At 36.9% G+C, this 22,139-nt stretch overlaps 1 protein-coding gene across 1 annotated transcript in view; it reads right to left on the bottom strand.

The window, feature by feature from the left end:
* The window catches only part of CNTN5 (contactin 5), a 704,421-nt gene extending 693,943 nt beyond the window's left edge, over positions 1 to 10,478 (bottom strand). Inside the window, exons 1-2 of the mRNA XM_006833948.1 lie at positions 10,348 to 10,478; positions 9,218 to 9,552 (exon numbers count right to left, since the gene is read on the bottom strand). Coding sequence (XP_006834011.1) covers positions 9,218 to 9,552; positions 10,348 to 10,478 — 466 coding nt within the window. The remainder of the gene's footprint in view (positions 1 to 9,217; positions 9,553 to 10,347) is intronic.
* Between the last annotated feature and the right edge of the window lie 11,661 nt (positions 10,479 to 22,139).

Here is a 22,139-nt window from a genome sequence, read left to right as displayed (position 1 = left end):
GTCATCATCATCTGCCTAAGACTCACGACCCATGGACTCTGTCTGTCTGTGTATGTGTGTGTTTTTCACCCACTCAGTACCCCCTCCGAGCTCTCACAAATTGTTGAGGCTGGTCCCTGGCATGCTTGCCTAATATATGCATGTTGAGAATAAAAACCAAGATTTTACAGGAATTCTACATGCAGCTCTTAGTTATTCTTTTTGAGTGTGACCACATCTACAGCAGATTATCAGATCTAACTATAGTCAAATATCCAAAGACTAAATAAAATTAAAATAGCACTTTTTACTGTTTCTGATGACACACACAGAAAATTTTTTGCTGCTGTTAAGTGCTGTTGTTAGTTCTGACACATAACGACCCTGTATAGGGTTTCCAAGCAGCAGGTGGTAGATTTGAACCACTAATCTTGTGATTAGCAGTCCAGAATTTATTCTTAAGCATCATACAAGGATGCTTACTTAATTTTATCACCTATAAATAACTGTAAAACAGTATGACTACATTGAAACAGAACCAAAATTATTTCTATTTATTGATAAATCAGAATTATTAATGATCACTATTATCATTTAAAGGACCCATGGTAGCATACTGCATTACAAGCTAGGTTGCTAGCTGTAAGGTCATGAGTTTCGTATATACCAGGTGCTCTGCAGGGAAAGATTAGATTTTCAGACTGCTCCTGTAAAGAGGTACAGCCTCAGAAACCCTATATAGGGTCACTATGAGTCAGAACCAACTCAGTGGCACACCACTACAACTATCATATAGGGGTCCTGGTGTGGCACTGTTGGATAAGCACTGGACTGCTTGTAAGGTCAAACTTATCAGTCACTACTTGGAAACTCTCTACAGGGTTGCTATGAGTTGTAACCAACTCCACAGCACTTATCAACTATGATTTAATTTAGTCTAAATGGTAACAGCTTTTGATGCTAAAGTAATTTAGCTACTATGTTAACAGTTTGATTGGAATCAGGCACTTTGATATTATGGTATTCTAAATGGATATAGAACACCAAAGGTACAGATATGTTCTATGAATGGAAAAACTGTTTATAGAACTCACATTTGAATATGGTATTTACCAAGCAGATTACTGTAATCAAATTGTTACAAATGAGAAAGAATTTTAATTCTCCTGGAATATAGATTTCTGGATTTCGTGGAGTTTGAGGAAACCCACCTAGAACAAAGACTTTAGCCATGTATACTTTGGAAGCTTCAACCTTGAAGAAACTGGTCTTCTAATTTTATGTTAAACAATAGTCTTGCTAATTAATTAGTAAGTCATTTTGCCTTAAGCACTGGGCTCTTCTTGACGAATTCTATCAATACTTAAGAAACAGACACTCCAGAATTGGACTCATTTTGTTAAATGATGTTGAGCTGGTTCCTACTCATAGTGACCCCGTATAGGGTTTCTGAGGAGCGTCCGGTGATTATCCTTAAGTACCACACCAAAACTCCAGAATCAAACTAGGAGCTGTGATTTAGGGAATATTATGATTATGGAAATAGTGTTGTGGTCCACATTTCCATGGTAATCTGAACCATTTGTGGTATAAAAATTGGGGAAGTTTTCATTTTAGGAACAATTTCGACTTCTTAGTGAAAATGTTACCCCAGTTTGCAAATTGTATATTAAATAAACTTCAGTCAATTTCTATCATTGGCTTAGTATAATTTTGTGTTAACTCTGATACAAAGATGAATACAAGACGACACAAGGATGCATGATTTTAAGTTATGCTAATTTTCATTTATAAAACAATACATACAAGGTCTTTTTTATTTTTCCCTATCTTAAAAACTGGATAAAGTTTTCTGTGATTACTCATGTGCGAATGAAAAAATATTTCATACTTAGAAATACTTGAGTGTGTTGTTTTTAATAAAAGATAATGATAAGGTGCTGTCGTTAGTTTACAATAAATAAGAAGCCATTATATAGAGATTATTAAGAAATATTTTTATCTGTAAACAACCCTATAGAATTAATAAACCTATTCATATCACTAGGGAGCTCTGGTAGCGTAGTAGTTACGAATCGGGCTGCGAACCTTAAGGTCAGCGGTTCAAAACTACCAGCAGCTCCGCGGGAGAAAGACGAAGCTTTCTACTCCTGTAAAGATTTATACCCTCGGAAACCCTGTACAGGGTCGCTATGGGTCGGAACCAACTCGATGGCACTTAACAACAACAACAACAATTCATATCACTAATGTAATATTAGATTTTGACTGCTAACCACAAGGTTGGCAGTTCAAATCCAGAAGCTACTCCTGGAAGCCCTAGAAAGGGTCACTATGAGTTGGAACCAACTTAACAGCACTTAACAACAACAATAATCATTGTATGTATCTCTTTTGATGTTGTTGTTAAGTGCCGTTGAGTTGGTTCCTACCCATAGTGACCCATAGTGTTTCCGAGGAGTGCCTGGTGAGCTTCAACCACCAACCTTGCAGATCAAACTGACCTTTCAGTCCAGCACATTAACACTCAGTGCCACACCAGAACTCAATCAAATGTTAGTCCATTTTAAATAGAAAACACTAAGAATATAAATGAACAGTACAGTTACAATGCCAGTCATCAAAAGTTTTCAAATACTTTCAAGTTTTACAAACAACAATAATAGCTGTGATATGGAACCAATTAATGGCCAGCTAGTATGCAGTATGACAATTGTCATATCTCTTGCAAAAGGACACAAGAAGTACTGTTCTTTTTTTCTTTTTTTTTTTTTTAAACCTATATTGTTAATACTTTGTGTTCACTGTAATAACACTATTTTAAATATGTTTCCAAGTCTCATCTGTTAATTTTTGTCATACTGTGTGGCTTATGTGTTACTGTGATGCTACAAGCAAGGCCACCACTTGTATTTCAAATACCAGCAGGGTCACAAACAGTGGACAGGTTTCAATTATTTCAGTAGTGCTTCTAGACTGAAGCAACTAAGAAGAAGGATGTGGCAGTCTCCTTATGAACAAACAGACCACTGAAAAACTTATGAATAATAGCAGAACTCAGTCTAAATTAGTATAAAAGATGAGCCCTTCAGATTGGAAGGCACGCAAAATACAACAGGGAAGAGCTGAGTCCTCAAAACAGTTGTTGTTGTTGTTATGTGCCATGGAGTCAGTTCCGACTCATAGCGACCCTATACAGGGTTTCCGAGGCTGTAAATCTTTACGGGAGCAGAAAGCCTCATCTTTCTCCCGCGGAGCAGCTGGTAGTTTCGAACTGCTGACAGTGAGGTTTGCAGCCCAATTCATAACCACTACGCTACCAGAGCTCAGCCTTAATGATATAAATGGAATAAAGCTTTCAGGAACTGCAATTGCTGATGCGGCATGACTCAAAACAAGAAAAAATAGCTGTAAATATCCATTAATGATCAGAATGTGGACTGTATGAAGTATGTAATCTAAAAATTTTGGAAATCATATAAAATGAAATGGAACCCATAAAGATCAATATCCTAGGCATTGAGCTGAACAAATTAGCTTCCAAGAAAAAAATACCAGTCAATTTGGAAAATCACAAGATAACACATAAAACTAAAATAGAGAAAATGTATTAAGAAAAGTATGAAATTTTGATAAGGTCAGAAGAATCATCTATAAAAAATATAGAATTCTAGTAGGGGCAGTAAAGAGAGTGTTAACAAAATGAGCAAAGTTCTTAGGTTTATTTTATCTCACAATTTTTCCGTGGGTCAGTCGAGCCTGTGTGACTTAGCTGGGTCCTCAGCCTCTGTGGAGCTGAGTCTCATCTCAAGGTTCCATTGGGTGAAGACCATTTTCAATCTCACTCACACGATGACTGGCAGAATTGAATTCTGTTCCTTGTGGATACTCCTGGGCTATTAGAGCCTGTCTCAGGTTTTGTTACATGGGCCTCTCTACTGGCAGTTCACAATATGATAGCTAATTTTCATCAGGTGATTAAGCCAGAGACAGAGAAGGCAAACAAAATGGAAGCCAGAGTCTTCCGTAGCTTAATTTTGGAAGTCATATCTCATTACTTTTGTCATATTAGCAAGTTGCTAAATCCAGTTTACAATCAAGGGGAGGGAATTATAAAAGGGCATAAATACCAGGATATGAGGTTTATTGCAAGCTACTTTAGAACTTGCTTACAACAGGCATCATCATATTTGCTTCTTGAATATATCTATCCACCTCTATATCTATAGATATAGAGATAGATATATTACTAACAAAACTGAAGCCATCTATCTTCCCTATTGGTTTTATATTCTTATAGTGATACCAAATCCCAAAAGATATGTCACTATTATGCTTTCAAAATACATATGCATAAACCCTCATAATAATACCTTAGAAAGAGAATTATCTACAACTTGGTGGGATTCTCTAACAATTACTATTAAGCCATTAGTTATCCTAACATTGGAGTCCTGATGTAGCACTACAGGTTAATGTGCTGGTCTGCAAAGTCAGTTTGATTGTAAGGTTTTCAGTTCAAGCTCACCAGCCGCTCCTTGGAAACAGGGTCTCTAGGAGTCAGAACCAACTCGATGGCACTTAACAATAGCAACCCTAACATTGAGTCCTGGTGTGGCACTACAGTTATTAACCTGCACTGGACCACAAGGTCAGTTTAAACCTCAAGATAGGCGGTTCAAACTCACCAGCGGCACTTCTAAAACCCTATAAAGGGTCGCTATGAGTCAGAACTGACTTGACGGCATTTAACAACAACAATCCTAACATTTTGTAGGTCAGAAAGATATTTAGAAATTTTCTGAACTTAGACATAAAAACACAGGCGCATATGAAGTATGTGAAAAAAAACACCACCAAAACCTTTATGTTCACTTTGACCTGACATTCTGTATTAGAAATGACATAGAATACCTAGTCTATGTAAATGAATATTGACACATAAATAATTAATCTTTGTAAACTGACACGGGGCACTGGTGTGGTGCTACAGGCTAATGCGCTGGACTGAAAGGTCAGTTTAAACCACAAGGTCGGCAGTTCAAACTCACCAGTCACTCCTTGGAAATCCCATGCAGGGTCGTTATGGGTTGGAACCAACTCAACAGCACTTAACAACAGCAACAACAAACAAACATAGAGACATCAATAGTGAAACATAAATTAAACACACACCACAAATATAAAAACTTCCTAATTTCTAACCCCGAAGTGTAGATGCTCCACTTGGATAGTTTCTAAGCCTGGAGAATAGATAACAATACTACTCATTAAAGCCACACTGGCCTTTGTTGTGTGGAACCATCTTGATAAATGCACATAAAAATCCCATACTCACTAAAAAAAGAATAGAGATGGAATTGAGATTCTGTCAGATCCTGTCAGCTTTGGACACGATCTACTAGGAAACTCCGCTGAGTTCTAGCCGTAATTAAGCCTTCCTCTGGAGACTTCTTAACAGTAAAAACCTGAAGTCATAAGATTTGGACTCTTACCACTGAATTAACATTTCATTGTAATAGCTAATTCTGATTCTCCAGTTCTAAATGAACTTTGTGAAGTCTTACTAGTGTGCCTTGCTATGATTAACTTGCATTACACTAGTTTACGCATGTGAAGTCTGAGCATCTCTCTCAACTCTGCTTGGAAGTAGAACCCAGAACAAGGCCTGGTGACCTACTTTTGAAAAATCAGTCAGTGAACACTCTATGGAGCCCACTTATACTCTGACACATACACTGGGTGAAATGAGTCATAGTTGACTTAATATCAATTTGTTATCTTTCCTCTCCTGGTATCATTTCCCATCTTCCCTTTCTTTGTTCTCAGAAGGAAGTACTACCATTAGATTGCTCTCTCCAGTGTGTTTTTAAAATTATGCTATGTATACCCATGAAAACTCATTGCTGTTGATTTGATTCGAACTCACAGTGACCTTATGTTGTTGTTGTTGTTGTTAAGTGCCATCGAGTCAGTCCATAGTGACCCTGTATAGGGTTTCCTAGGAGAGGCTGGTGACCTTGAACCATTGACCATGTGGTTGAAGCCAATCTTGCCATCCGGCACATTAATCCACAGTGTCACATACAGAAAAGAGTAAAATGCCCCAAATGTTCTCACATCTTGATAGAAGCAGATTCCACATCTTTCTCCCAAAGAACAGCTGGTGGAATTTTTAACATAAATGACCCCATATTATATGTAATATTCAGAAAATTTCCTCTTTCACTCAACACTATATATATTCTTTTTTTCCCCCATAAAAATGTAGTCTATTGACTAAAATAATGTTTATTCTTTCAATGAGTGAAATACTACAGTTTATTTATATATCATCCTTGTAACGGGCATCTAAGGTTCTACATTTTTGTTATCACAGTTATACTGCAGTGAACATACATTTACATGTTCACAATGAAATGAGGAAGTTGTTTGTTTTTATCTAGGTTATACATACAGACATGGAATTGTTTCCCTAAGTTGTTCTGCAAACTGGGATCCTACATTTCTCAGAAAAATCTTATATCTACCTCTGGTACTTCTTGATCTATTTCTGAGCAGAAGTGGGATGAGTTTTTATTCAAGCACTGTTAATTTTTTCATTTTGCACATGTCAACCCAGCTTTACTCTCTATTAAAGCTAAGGGGAATTACCTGACAAAAGCCATATGTCAGGCTCTTGTCAAAAGAAACTCTAAGTCATATCCAGCCAATAGTTATCAAATGCTCAGATGAGAAAACAATAGTTACAGAGATACTTGGGGAACATGTAGAATATTCATTGTTCTTGATAACTTGAATCTGTTTTAAACCAGATCAACAAAAATTCTAAAAAGATATGATATTGATTCCTAGTCTAGATCCTTGCTACCCAAAGTACAGTCCATAGATTGGCAGCATGGCATGACCTTAAAGTGTGTTATAAATGCAGACTATGACATAGATTTATTGAAAGGAATATATATTTTAAGAGTCCCAAGTGATCTGAGCTATAAATAACATTTTAAAGAATGGACAATCCAGAACACTTGATTGTGTTCTTGAGAAATGTGTACTCTTACCAAGAGGCAGTCATTTGAACAACAAAAAAGGGATGCTGAATGGTTTAAAATCAGGAAAGGTGTGTACCAGGGTTGTATTCTTTCACCATACTTAAAATCAATCTGTATGCTGAGCAAATAATCTGAGAAGCTGGATGATATGAAGAAGAATGTGGTATCAGGATTGGAGGAAGACTAATTAGCAACCATCAACATGCAGATGATACAATCTTGCTTGATGCAAGCAGAGAAGACTTAAAATACTGATGAAGATCAAAGACCGCAGCCATCGGTATGGGTTGGACCTCGAAGTAAAGAAAACAAAAATCCCCACAACTGGACCAATAAGTAACATCATGATAAATGAAGAAAAGATTAAAGTTGTCAAAGACTTCATTTTGCTTAGATTCACAATTTACACACATGGAAGCAGCAGTCAAGAAATCAGATAATTGCATTAGGCAGATCTGCTGCACAAGACCCCTTCAAAGTGTTCAAGGCAAAGTTTTTGCAAGTCACACTCTTAGAAATCTCCCATAAATTGGATCAGGATGGTGGTAGGATTAAGGTTGTTGTTGTTGTTGTTGTTAAGTACTGCCAAGTCAGTTCTGACTCATAGCGACTCTGTATAGGGCTTCTGAGGAGTGGCTCATGAGATTGAATATCCTACCTAGTGGTTTAAACCAACATTCAATCCAGTGCATTAACCCACAGTGCTACACCAGGACTCCAATCCTCTTATTGGTTTGTCACCTCAAATCATGGATGATAGCAGTATCTTAAATCCCAAGCCCCTTGAGACTCCTGGCCCAGACAAGTTGACATGAAATCTTTATTATCATATTCTCCAACACCATAATTCAAATACATCAATTCTTCTGCAGTATTCCTTATTCATTATACAATTTTCACATGTAGATGAGGCAACTGAAAATATCATGGCTTAGGTGAGGTGCACCTTAATCCTTAAAGTGACATCTTTGCTCTTTTAACACGTTAAAATGGTCTTCTGCAGCAAAATAATAATATTCTCATCATTTATCATGATGTTAGGAGCTCTGGTAGTGTAGAAGGTACGAATTGGGCTGTGAACCACAAGGTCAGCAGTTCAAAATTACCAGCTGCTCTGTGGGAGAAAGATGAGGCTTTCTGGTCCCGTAAAGATTTACAGCCTCAGAAACCCTGTTCAGGGTCGCTATGGGTCGGAACCGACTCGACGGCATTTAACAACAACAACATCATGATGTTACTTATTGGTCCAGTTGTGAAGATTTTTGTTTTCTTTACATTGAGGTGCAACCCATACCGAAGGCTGTGGTCTTTGAAGTACTTTTTGCTTCCAGTGATCAAAGTTGTGTCATCTGTATAACACAGGTCATTAATGTGTCATCCTCCAATCCTGATGCCATGTTCTTCTTCATATAATCCAGTTTATCAAATTATTTGCTCAGCATAACAGGTTAAATAAGCATAGTGACAGGATACAACCCTGTTGCACACCTTTCAGAATCTCCTTATTCTATTCTATGTACAGATTCCTCATGAACACAATGAAATGTCCTGGAATATCAATTCTTAGACAAGCTATCCATAGTTTGTTATGTTCCACACATTCAGACAACTTTATAAAGTCAATAAAGCAGAAGTAAACTTATTTCTGATATTCTCTGCATGGTGGTTGTGGTGTGCTGTGGATTTGGTTCTGACTCATAGCAATCCTGCATAGGGTTTCCAAGGCTGTACATCTTTACAGGAACAGAAAGCCTCATCTTTCTACTGCAGAACCACTGGTATTATTGAACTGCTAACATTGAGATTCATAGCCTGATTTGTAACTACTAAGCTCCTTATTCTCTGCATACTAGTCCTTAATTTTACTGACATCTCAGTGTTGGTCATTTAGATTGCTTCTTATTTTCCACTCAAAAGTAATACTAACCGTATCCACATATTTTTGTATACATTGCTTATTTCCTTATGTAGAACATATTTCAGAAATGAGATCATTGAAAGCCATGACTATTTTCAGATTCTTGATATTCATTGCCAAAGTGCTCTTCAGAAAAGCTTACAATTTTTTATACCCAGTAAATGAGAGTTCATTTAATCTTAATCTTAAATCAGGATTGGTATAGTTAAAATAATAGTAAAATGCATGAATAATCCTGGATGATATACCAAGCAGAGTATAAACTTACCATCTTGTTTGAAGGCATCTGAGGAATGATAAAGATTGATGGAAGAATAATAATTCTGAGCTGCCCCTCGCCAACTGGGTGAAGAAACACTTAGTGTTCCTAATGAAGGACTGCTGTATCGTGGTCTGGTCTTTGAACCAAAGAGGGCTGAAGGTGAACTTCTCTTAATTCTTAGCAAAGCAGCATATGATGTAGGGAGACCAGGGAAAGCATCAGAATGATCTGTACAAGAAAAAAAAAAAAGTAGAACTGAGGAGTTTTGGTCCCATGCAAATTGTTTTTTTTTCCTGAAGACATTGCTGAAAATCTTCCATGGAGCTGCAACCAAATGCAAACTGTAATGACAGCAGAGAAATGAAAATGATATTTTTACTATTATATAATAATTTCTGGATATTATACTGGTTATGATGCTGTGCTTCCATAGAAAAGATAGAAAGAAGGAAGGAGAAATGCAGGGAGAGAATAAAAAAGGAAAGGAGGGAAGGAAAAAAGACAGTTAGAGAAAAACAGAGAGAGAGATCCTAAAGCTTAAGATCTTTAGCAAGTACTTAGTAGAAATACAAAAAGTATTTCATATCCTGACATTTCCAATTTTATTCTACAAATATAGGTTATATCTTCATCATGTAGTACAAGTTTTAATACAACATATTCATATATTTTTTTGACTAACTAGCCTCTAAGTTATGCCTTGTGTCCTTGGTTCAAGTTCAAATTTATTACAGAACATGAAAAATTTAGACGAGATTTGTTTTTTTAATTTTGTTATTATAAAACTTATGTGACTTTGTAATATCAAGTGGGGCTACAGTTACTAATACTGGTTCTATTTATTATTGAGGAATATCTTTCCCATATTTTGCTAAATCCTAAGGTTTGGGACTTCAAAAATGTGTACAGTGTAACTATATACACTAGGATGAATGTAAAGCTAATGTTCTCCCATGTAAACAATTTATGTAATTCACAATAAAAAAATTGTTTAATATGTGTATAATTCCTCGAGTGAATTGAACAAACTCTCCTTTATTTTTGTAGCATAAGAAACTATAAACAAGATCCAAACAACAGCAAAGTTAAAGAAAGCAAATGTGGAAGTGTAGGCAGTGAACAGTAAAATAGCAAACGCAGAATTCTTCCTTAAGGAGTATAGGAAATATAGAATTTTTCTGCTGAGATTGTCTGCTAGGCACTGGCAAGTCCAGCAAGCGCTACAAAGAGTGAAGGAATCAAAAGGTAAGGACAGTATAAATAGCATCCTTCCAAAATTAGTACTAAAATCATCAGTAAGTAGACAGAGAATAGAAAACAGCGTGGAGTCCAGAAGGACATCATTTTCTGAAGACTATTCCCCTGCAGAATAGTCTTCCCCATGGGAAGCAGTGCAAGATGATCAGGTTCACACCTTTGTTTGTTGATAAGTGCCTTCCAGTGCTCACATTAGAGGAAAGAAAATCATCCTCATCTAATGGGCTTGAAAGTATCAGCTCAAAAGAGTGTATGGAATTCCTTTTAGATGATGATATGGACTATAATCTGGTACCCGAGCTTTATTTCAAAGAACTTGAATTACTGCTTCAAGTCCTCATGGAGGTGGAAGAGCAGAATTTTACTTTGGTACAATATTCCCAAGATGTAGATGAAAATCTTGAAGTTGTATATAAATGCGAAAAGATGTTACAGGATAAAATAGATGCCAATACAGAGTTTCTTTTGGAGCACAAAAAAAATACTTAAAGCTAATGGTGTGAGAGAAAAAGAAAAAGCAGTTGAATTAAAATTAAAGTCCAGGCTGCTTAATTTTGGAAACTTTAACTCAGAAGTTCTGGTAATCATTGTTTGTCTTTGGTATTTTGGGTCATGATAATGACAATATTTGCATCTGGCATTGTAGGATAAGCATTGAACTGCTAACCACGAAGTGGGCAGTTCAAGCCTACCAACTCCTCTGCAGGAGAAAGACAGGCTTTCTGTTGTTATTAAGTGCCTGGGACTCATAGGAAACCTACATAGTGTTTCTCAGGAGCGGCTGGTGGGTTTGAACTGCCAACCTTGCAGTTCAAACTTACCTTGCAGTCCTGTGCATTATCGTGCAGCACCACACCAGGCTTTCTGTTACCTAAAAGAGGCATAGCCTCAAAAACCCTATGTAAGGTGGCTGTTAGTTGGAATCAACTTGAGGCACCTTAAAAAAAAAAGTTTGCAGGGGAGAATTATTATTTTTTTTTTTAATTTTTATAGGTTAAAAAAATTATAAAAAATTCTAAGCAGCTAAGAATTGGACTTGTTTTTCTGTGTGTAGTAACATCAATCGATGTAGGCTATCTGTTGATTTTAGAAATGTTTTACAGAATCAGACATTTATATTCAGGGTATCTAATATGGTAGAATTTAGACTTAATAATTGTTAACTTAATTTTAGATAAAATATAATTTTTCAGTAAGCTTCCTCTTCATCACAATTACTTAGAATTCTTATACTGCCTTGCAGAGATATTCTCAAATATAAGAAGCATTTTTTTGTGTGTGTTTTGAAAAAAGCACTTTTGGTGTTAAGTATCAAATTAAGTTTAACATTTTATGTTCTTTGAAATAGTAAATATGATTTTTCTGAAACTCAAAGTACATTTTTAGTTTTGTTCACATCTAAAATGATTATGATATGTGTAATCCAAGCCCATCAGGAGCTATTAAGAGATTCCTGTCCTTTCATCTTCTCTGCTCAATGAAAAGTCTGGTAAAGGTAGATCAATTTTAACTGAAAATTGCTACCCTCTGTTGGGCTAACTGTACAGAAACTGATTTTGAGTAGACATAAAATCTCCTTTAAATTTTTGTCAAGTGTTTTGCAAGTTTTGGCATCCAGAGATGCAAAGTAATAAAAAGAGAATGCCTTTTCCTTGAAGGTAGTTTGCAATTGTAGTCTCTGAAACTGTTCATTTTTCTGTTCAGTCTGTTGCTGTTTTGTGTTTTAACTGCTTGCCCTGCTCATTATATGTTCACGTATGTATGTTTGTATATTCCATGCTATTATTAAACGTTAAAATGAAGTATGGGAATATGGCTTAGATAAAGATAATCAGTGGAAAACTAGAAAGGTCATAATGGGGTTTCAAAAAGCTAGATTTATCATCATGGTTGCAAATCTTATATATATATATTATATTATATATATATATATATAATATATATATATATATATATTAACAAAACACACACATACTACCCAAGTGATAAGAGAAGTTGGCTCCTGCTACTCCATGTAAATAGAGATCAGCCAAATGCTAATTTGGCTGTGATCTCTACACCAGGGCTTCATTTGTTATGTAATCAGTTACATCTGTTGCTGTGGAGATTCACTTTCCATCAATTAAAGCAAACCAAAAGCTATTACTAGACATCTGGCAATCTATTCATCAGTCAGCATGTATTGAGAACTTGTGTGCCTTGAGTCAGTTCTGACTCATAGAAATCTTATAGGTCAAAGTAGAACTGCGTATAGGGTTTCCAAGGCTGTCTTCCACAGAATACCAGAATGTCTTCCATAGGGGGCTGGAGGGTTAGAACTTCTGACCTTTCAGTTAGCAAGCAAGTGCTTTAACCACTGCATCATCAAGGCTCCTACAAATGAAAACTTAGTAGTTAACAATTGCTAACTAGCTTCTGAGGCACTTTTGTTAATATTGGGAACAAAGGCATATATGATTTAGAAACAATTTCTAGGAGCTATGCTGTGGAGCAAGGAGTTCTAATAGCGAAGTGGTTACAAATTGGGCTGTGAACTGCAAGGTCAGCTGTTCAAAACTACCAGCTGTTCCAGGGGAGGAAGATGAAGTTTTCTGCTCCTGTAAAGACTCCATGGCACATAACCACCACCACCATGCTGTGGAGCTGTAGGATAAGCAATGAACGGCTAACTGCAAGGTCTGCAGCTCAGATCACCAGCCACTACTCAGAAATTCTATACAGATTTACTATGAGATGTAATCAACTTGATAGTACCAAACAATAGCAACTACATGGACTTCCACAGGTGGGGAATCCCTTGTTCAATCTAGAGTTATTATTAAAGGTTTTCCAAAAGAAATTACTATTTTTTGTTGTTGAATTTCTTTGTAGCAAGTATAAACATATAACAAAATATTTGTTATTTTTACATGTATAATTCAGTGACATTAACTACATTCATCATGTTGAGCAACCATCACTCTTCCTTCTGCTTCTAACTTTTTCCATCAGTTTTAGAAGTTCAGGAACCCCTAAGCAAGGACTCACACTTTTCCCCTGGGAAACATCCCTAACATCACTCATAATCACTAATGCAGTTTGGTCTCTCTATATAGAAGTCGCTAGTGAGAAATCAGTGTTTGTTTATGGTGATGGAAAATTTGATAATGATTATTGATGATGGCTGCATATAACATGATTAATGTAATTGATATCGCTTAATTATACACATGAGGGGAGAAATTTTGATGAGTATGTATTTGTCTATCTTACAGCAGTCAAAAAGTCAAATGATGTATTTTATAAGGCAAATCTGATGTAAAAGAATTTTTTAAAGTTTTAAAAAGCAAGGATGTCACTTTGATGACTAAGATATGTCTGCCCAAGCCATAAACTTTTTAATACCCTTATATGCATGTGAAAACTGCACAACAAAAAAAGGAAAATCAAATGAAAAATTGACATGTATTGATGAAGAATATTGAATATGTCATAGACTGCCAAAAATATGGACAGGTAAGTCTTTGAGGGAGTAATGATAGAACATTCTTTAGAGCAAGGATGGCAAGTATCAAACTTGTTTACTTTGGACATGCCATTGTTGTTGTTGTTAAGGGCCATCAAGTCGATCCTGACCCATAGCGACCCTGTATAGGGTTTCCAAGGGGTAGCTGGTGAGCTTGAACTACCAACCTTGCAGTTCAAACAACTTTGCAGTCTGACACATTAAATGCTGTCAAGTCGGTTCCAACTCATAGCAACCCTGTATAGGATTTCCGAGGAAACACTGGTGAGCTTAAACTGCCAACCTTGCAGTTCAAACTGACTTTGCAGTCCTTTGCATTAACCTTCAGTGCCACACCAGGACTCTTACATGCCATTTGAAAGAAAAATTTCTAGAAATGGACATCATGTTTAGTAGAGAGTCAGCAACAAAGAGAGAAATCCTTAATGCGAGGGGTTGATACAATAACTACAACAATGAGCCCAAATATACCAATGATTGTGAGGATGGTACAGGATCACTCAATATATCATTCTGTTCTACATACAGTCACCATGACTTGGAATTGACTTGATAGTAGCTAACAGAGAAAATCTGGAATATTTCCATATCATTTGACACATAGACTTAGACTGTGGCCTCTCTCAGTATCAATCGGAGTACAACTGATTATCAGTTCAATGAGATCTCTCCCTCTCTCACAGAGCTATTTTAACATGCCTAAAGGATGGCCTCTTAAGGAACGCTGGTAGTCTAGTGGTTACAAATCGGGCTGTGAACCTTAAGGTCAGCAGTTCGAAACTACCAGCCGCTCCATGGGAGAAAGATGAGGCTTTCTGCTCCCATAAAGATTTGCAGCCTCGAAAACCCTGTACAGGGTCACTATGGGTCGGAACCGACTCCACGGCACTTAACACCAACAACAAAGGATGGCCTCTTAGCTGTCCACCACCTTTCTCTGCTGAGATCTCAGTTTCAACATTCCTCAAAAAGACTGCTTAATTCCCAACTTTGGGAGATTAAATTTATTTAACAAATACAGGGCTCTGTTGAGGTTGAAAAATAACTTCATAACTCTCTTTATCTTATATGTCTGTGTTTATGTAGATTTCATCTCTTTCTCTCTGGGATCTCTAGGCTCTCAACCCCTTCAAGACTTAACAATCTACTGATCCTACTACCTTTTCACTGCCCTACACAGCTCTATCCCACTCTTCTGTTCTTTTTCTCAATATTCTCTTCTTATACACATGATCCATTACTTAACTTATTACCTTCAATGTACCCTTTTCCCACTATTATTTTCATAGGTCAAAATATTTATCAACATACTCTGCTCCTGAAAGTGCCAGGAGATAAATATAAAATTATGCTTAAAAGACTCACTTCATGATTATTAACTTTCAGTGGGCTTTAAAACTCTTGAGCAGTACTGTCATATTTCCCAAATACCCTCTTGAATGAGTATTTTGCATTTTTTCCTCTCTCTACAAGCTCCATGCTTAATCTACCTCCCTGATGATAACACTTTCTCTTTCATTGGGAAAATGGCAGTCATCAGAATAGAAGTTTTCCATATACTTTTTCCATTTGTATCTATATTCAAACACTCTGCCTCCCTTTCATTGTTATGTTGTTGTTGTTGTTATGTGCCGTGGAGTTGGTTCCGACACATAGCAACCATGTACAGGGTTTCTGAGGCTGTAAATCTTTACAGGAGCAGAAAGCCTCATCTTTCTCCTGCAGAACAGCTGGTAGTTTCGAACTGCTGACCTTGCGGTTTGCAGCCCAATTCATAACCACTACGTTACCAGAGATTGATTGTTTATAGGACTTCAGGGTAAGATGGTGGAATATGCAGATACACTGCGTGGACCCTCTACTACAAAGACATGGGAGACCAAGTAAAGCAGATACAGATGGTGATCCTGGAAGCCTGAGCTTCAGAGGATAGAACACAAAAGTGAATTGAGTGAAGAATGGAAGAGGGAGGTGAACAGGAGCAGCAAAAGAGAAGAAAGTTGGGTGGACCACAGTCTGGTCTGGAGCACTGTAGTGATCTTGAGGTTTTGAAGATAACTGTCGATACAGTAGCCTAGAAGTACAGGATGCAGCTGGAGATTGGGAGTAAGTGGATTGCGATTCTCCCTTATTCTCTGCATTTTTGCCAACCCAGCAGACTGGCATCTTCTCCTGCACAGCCTCTGCTAAACTTGGGGTTGTGTGCCAGTCATAACTCCCCTGCATCTGGAGGCATGTGAACTTGCTCTGAACTACACTAGAAAAACATTAAATAGCATACAATCACCAATTAAATATAAATAGTTTCTCAGAGACAACAGACAATTCCAGCTTACATGAAGAAACAAGACAGAGTGCCTAAAATAAGTGACTAAAATACTATCAGAAAATATAATACCCAGCAAAGCTATCCATCAAATATTACTACAAAATGAAGACATTATCAGGTATACAGAAATTGAAATAATTTGTAAAAACTGGACCGACCTTACAATAAATACTAATAGGGAGTTCATTGGAATAACAGCAGACAACAACTTGAGATTAACATACATGACAATTATCACCCAGCACTCAACCAAGATATGCAGTTGTTGTTGTGCTATCAAGTTGGTTCTGACTCATAGCAACCCTGTATAGATTTTCAAGGAGCAGCTGGTGGATTTGAACCATCGACCTTGTAGTTAACAGCCCAATGCTTATCCTACAGCACTACACCAGGAGTCTGAAGTAGTCAAAGAAAAGAACCCTACAAGACTAAAAATAGGGAATCAGAGATATCAATTTGCAACAACAACAAAACAACCTAGCCTAGACTTAACCATAGTCCTAACCCTAAGTCCTTCTTCCTACACTAAAAAATAAAGAATTTTTTAAATAGAAAGATGTAGAGTATGGATACTAATAACAGTAACTATTATTAAAGTAATAACAATAAAAACAGTCTTCATGATAAAAGATTATCTATTAATAGTCAACTATTATGGGTCGGAACCGACTCGACAGCACTTAACAACAACAACAACAACAATTATGTCAACCCCTCTAAATGTGTGTATTGAATTCCATTCCATCCCATCAGCAAATTCTCTCTTCCTTAAGCATCCATTTTTATCTCTTGTTTAAATCAATTTTCTAACTATATAAGCATTTCTCTAATCTAAAACACTGATGTCTATTTTGCCATTCCCACTATCTATGTTTCTTTATAGAAAAACCTCCTTTAAAAGAGTAATCTATGGTCAATGCATTTAATTCCTTTCCTCCCATATTCTCTTGAACCCATTTCAGGTAATCTTGTTTATGACACTCCACTATAACAGTTCTTTTAAAAGTTAAAAATGACCAGGCCATTACTAAATCGAACTATCAATTTTCATCATACTGGAGTCCTGGTGTGTTACTGTGAGTTAATGCACCAGACTGCAAAGCCATTTGAACTCCAATGTTGGTGGTTCAGGCTCACCAGCTGCTCCTCAGAAACCATACACAGGGTTGCTATTGGTCAGAATCAACTTGACAGCACTTAACAACAACAACCAATGTCACTTCAGTCAACCTTTCTATTATCTTATGTGTGTATTATTGACTAAACCTCCTTACTGCTCTGATCCCACTATCTCTCTTTTCTATTCCAACAAAATAGTAATATTATTTATTTTTGAACATAGATCATGTCATGTTACTTCTCTGTTCAAAACCAACATTTGTTGGTCATGTCATTCAGAATAAAATTCAACTTCTAATAAATGCCTATAAGACTGGATGGCCATTTTAATATGATGGTAGAAAGGTGGAGAAGATGGAAATTGGGTGCTAAAGCCATTGTTATGTATTTGCTTTTATTCCATGATAAATAAGCATTTGATGGATGCCTACCATGTAACAAGAAAACACGGACAAGATAAGCACTGGACAGTGAACCACAAGATCTGTGGTCCAAGCCACCAGCTGCTCCATAGAAGAAAGATGAGATTTTCTGCTCCCGCAAAGATTTAGAGCTTCAGAAACCCTATGCAGGTCACTCTGAGTAGGAACAGACTAGACGGCATACAACCCCCCACCACTGTCAGAGGAACATAGATCAAAGTTATGAAAACTTCTTAGACATAACCAAGTACCTTGAGGGAATGAGTTGACGGGCTTGGGGGATCAGGACTATAATCTAAGAACACCATGGTCAATTGGCATAATAAAATCCACAGAGGCACTTTTCTACATCCTACTTTGGTGAGTAGTGACTAGGATCCGGTAACCATGTAACTGGTCATCTTAGATGCAGCTGTTGGTCTCTCTCTCTCTGGAGAAAAGAAGAGTGATGAAAACTGAAGATTCATGAACACAATTGTTCCAAAGGACTAATGGTCCAGAAAAACATAAGTCTTCACAACTGTGAGACCAAAATAAGTAGGTAGCACATGACTACTACTACCAACTGCTTTGAGAGAGATCACATTATAAAGTCCTTGATGGGAACAAATGTAGAACAAAACTCAAAATCATAAAACAATGTTAATGGTCGGATAAAGACTGGTGGAATCCTGAGACCATCATCCTTGGTCACCCTTCATGACTGGAACTGAATTCATGCCCTATGGCCCAATTTTCAGGCATGTGATAGGTCTACAGGAAGAACAAACAACACGAGTGATATATGTACACCATATAATGATCAACCATTTGAGATCAAACGGACAGCATTTACCCAAGAACGAAGTTCATAAGAATTGGGAAAGGAGCAATGGAAATAAATATTGGGAGGAAGTATGCTACATTGAGAGGATTGTAATCAATTAGATGAAATGAAGTGTATATAATTTGCTGACTTTAAAACTGATTATCTTCTCTGTAAGCCTTCATCCAATTCACAAGAAAAAGCTCTTTAAAAAAACAACAACAGTGTATGTACAGATTAAGTGGGGGACCTGGAGAAGAAATGGTGGATTCCAATGGCTTAGGGATAGTTTAGTGTAGAGATAAATGTTATACTGAGAAAAACGCATATTTAAGAAGAAAGGAAAGATTGGTGGGCACATATAGAGTGGAAAAAATCTTTTAGGCACCAAAAATAATATATATGGGTAGTTGGTACAGTGGCATAGTAAGATCTGGGATGCATTATTTTATTCATAACCTATTTATTTGGTGCACCCCAATGTAAAATAACTGAAAGTCCTCACCACTGGACCAATAATAACATCATGATACATGGTGAAAAGATTGAAGCTTTCAAAGACTTCATTTTTATTAGAACTTACAGTTAGTACTCATGGAAGCAGCCATATAGAAATCAAATAACATATTGCATTAGGCAAATCTGCTGTAAAAGACCTCCTTACAGTGTTCAAGAGCAAAGATGTCACTTTGAAGACTAAGGTGCACCTGACCTAAGCTATGATAATTTTCAAACACCTCATATGCATGTAAAAGTTTGATATATGAGTAAGTAAGACCACAAAAGAATCAATGTATTTGAATTATGGCTTTAGTTAGCAAATATTGAAAGTACCATGTACTGCAAGAAGAATAAACAAATTTGTGTTGGGAGAAGTCCAGCCAGAATGCTTAGAAACGAGGATGGTAAGATTTTATCTTATATTCTTTGAACAAGTTGTCAGGAGGGCTCAGTCCCTGGTGAAGAACATCATGCTTAGAAAAGTGAAGCATCAGTGAAAAAGTAGAAGACCATCAGTGTGATGGATTGACACAGTAGCAGCAAGAATGGGATCAAACAAAATGCAATTACGAAGGACTGGGAAGTGTTTGTGCATGTTTTATTAATTATGTTGTGCATTGTGCTGACTCGATGGCACCTAACAACAACAACAACATCTTTTGGGCAGCTGTAGGATAAGCACTGAACTGCTACTCAAACCCACCAACTGGTTTCAAAGCCACCGGCTGTTCTTTGGAAACCTTATACTGGGTTGAAATATACGGTGTTCATAGTTCCCAGTTTGGCTAAGACAGTGTTTTCATTTGGATAATAAATGATAAGACCATTTGTGGTACATAGTAAAACAGGGAAGTTAAAAAAAAAAGTAATATCTGATAGATTTAAAGGCCATGATGTAAATAAAATAGTATGATACTATCTCAAGTTCATGTGGATATGATCTCTAAGGGGTTGTTGGACATGAATGATTAGCAGAGTATCATAATAAAGTGTTGCAACAGGCTAACATGCTACATTGAGATTAATTTGATGTGGCAATAGGATAGAAAGATAGCCAGTGTGATTAAAGAAACTGGTACACAATTATGTCAAGATTAGATCATATGGGCAGTTGTCTGAACAGAACAATGGAACACTGAATGGCTTCAAACTAGGAAAGGCATGCATCAGAGTTTTATTATTCCTTAATACTTATTCAATCTTCATGCTGAGAACATAATCCGAGAAACTGGATTGTATGAAGAAGAATGTGGCATCAGGTTTGGAGGAAGACTCACCAACAACCTTTGATATGCAGATGATACCATCTTGCCTGCTGAAAGTAAAGAGGACTTAAAATACTTTCTCATGAAAATGATGCACAGCTTCAGTATGGGTTGCACCTCAATGTAAAGGAAATGAAAATCCTCACCATGGGACCAATAAATCTGATACATTGAGAAAATATTGAAGTTGTCAAGGACTTCATTTTGCTCTGATCAATCATCAATATTCATGGAAGGAGAAGTCAAGAAATGAAATGATGTATTGCATTAGGCAAATCTGCTGCACGAGACCTCTTTAACGTGTTAAAGAGGAAAGATGTCAGTTTGAGGACTACAGTATTCCTGACCCAAGCCTTGATATTTTAAATAACTTCATATGCATGTGAAAGTTGGACAGTGCATAAAGAAGACCATAGAAGAAGACCGTTTGAGTTATGGTTGGAGGAGAATATTAAAAGTACCATGGACTGCCAAAAGAACAAATCAATCTGTGATGCAAGAAGTACAACCAGAATGCTCCTTGGAAGTAAGAATGGCCAGACTTTATCTCTCATTTATTGGACATGTTGTCAGGAAGGACCAATCCCTGGAGAAGGTCATCAGTTTTGTAAAGTGGAGCATTGGAGAAAAAGAGGAAGACCTCCCAATGAGATGGATTGGCATTGTGGCAGTAACAATGGGCTCAAGGATAGCAGCAATTGTGAGGTTGGCACAGGACTAGGCAGTGTTTCTTTCTGTTGTGCATAGGGGTACTATGATCAAGTCAGAAATGACTTGATTGCACCTAACAACAATGATAACAACTATACCTGAATCATTCATTTTATTGATATTTTTGGGAGGGGTAAGAGGAATGCTTTCAATAAACTCATTTGCAATGCAGACTCTAGAGTTAGATTGTTGTTGTTAAGTGGCTCTTGATTTGACATTGACATATAGCAACCTTATGCACAATAGAGCAAAGCACTGCCTAGTCCTGCAACAATCTCACAATGATTGCAGCACTCGAGCCCATTGCTCTTACCACTGTGCCAATCCATCTCATTGGGAGGGGAGGGGTCTTCTTATTTTATGCTGGCCCTCTACTTTAACAAGAATGGTGTCTTTCTCCAGGGACTGGACCCTCCTGATAGTGTGTCCAAATATGAGAGACAAATCTGGCCATCCTAGCTTCTAAAGAATATTCTGGCTTGACTTTGTTCTTCTGGCAGTTCATGGTACTTTCAATATTCTCCTCCAACACAATTACACAGATGTATAAATTATTCTATGGTCTTCCTTATTTATGGTCTAACTTTTACATGCATATGACGCTATTGAAAATATTAGGGTTTGGGTCAGGTACACCTTGGTCCTCAACCTGACCTCTTTTCTCTTGAACACTTTAAAGAGGTCTTGTGCAACAAATCTGCCTAATGCAATACATCATTTTATTTGCTAACTCTCGCTTCCATGAGTGTTCATGGTTGATCTGAGCAAAATGAAGTCTTTGAGAACTTCAATATTTTCTCTATTTATCTTGATGTTATTTATTGGTCCAGTTGTGAAGATTTTTGTTTTCTCATACTGAGGTTTAATTTTCATCAGTAAGTATTTTAAGTCCTCTTAGCTTTCAGCAAGAAAGGTTGTATCATCTACATATCACAGGTTGTTAATGAGTCTTCCTCTAATCCTGATGCCAGAGTTACATTACCTAGATTCAAGTCAGCACTCTATTTCATAGAA

The sequence above is a fragment of the Chrysochloris asiatica genome, unplaced genomic scaffold (assembly GCF_000296735.1).
Source record: "Chrysochloris asiatica unplaced genomic scaffold, ChrAsi1.0 scaffold00008, whole genome shotgun sequence".
Lineage (NCBI taxonomy): Eukaryota > Metazoa > Chordata > Mammalia > Afrosoricida > Chrysochloridae > Chrysochloris > Chrysochloris asiatica.
This window is presented reverse-complemented; position numbering and strand designations above follow the sequence as displayed.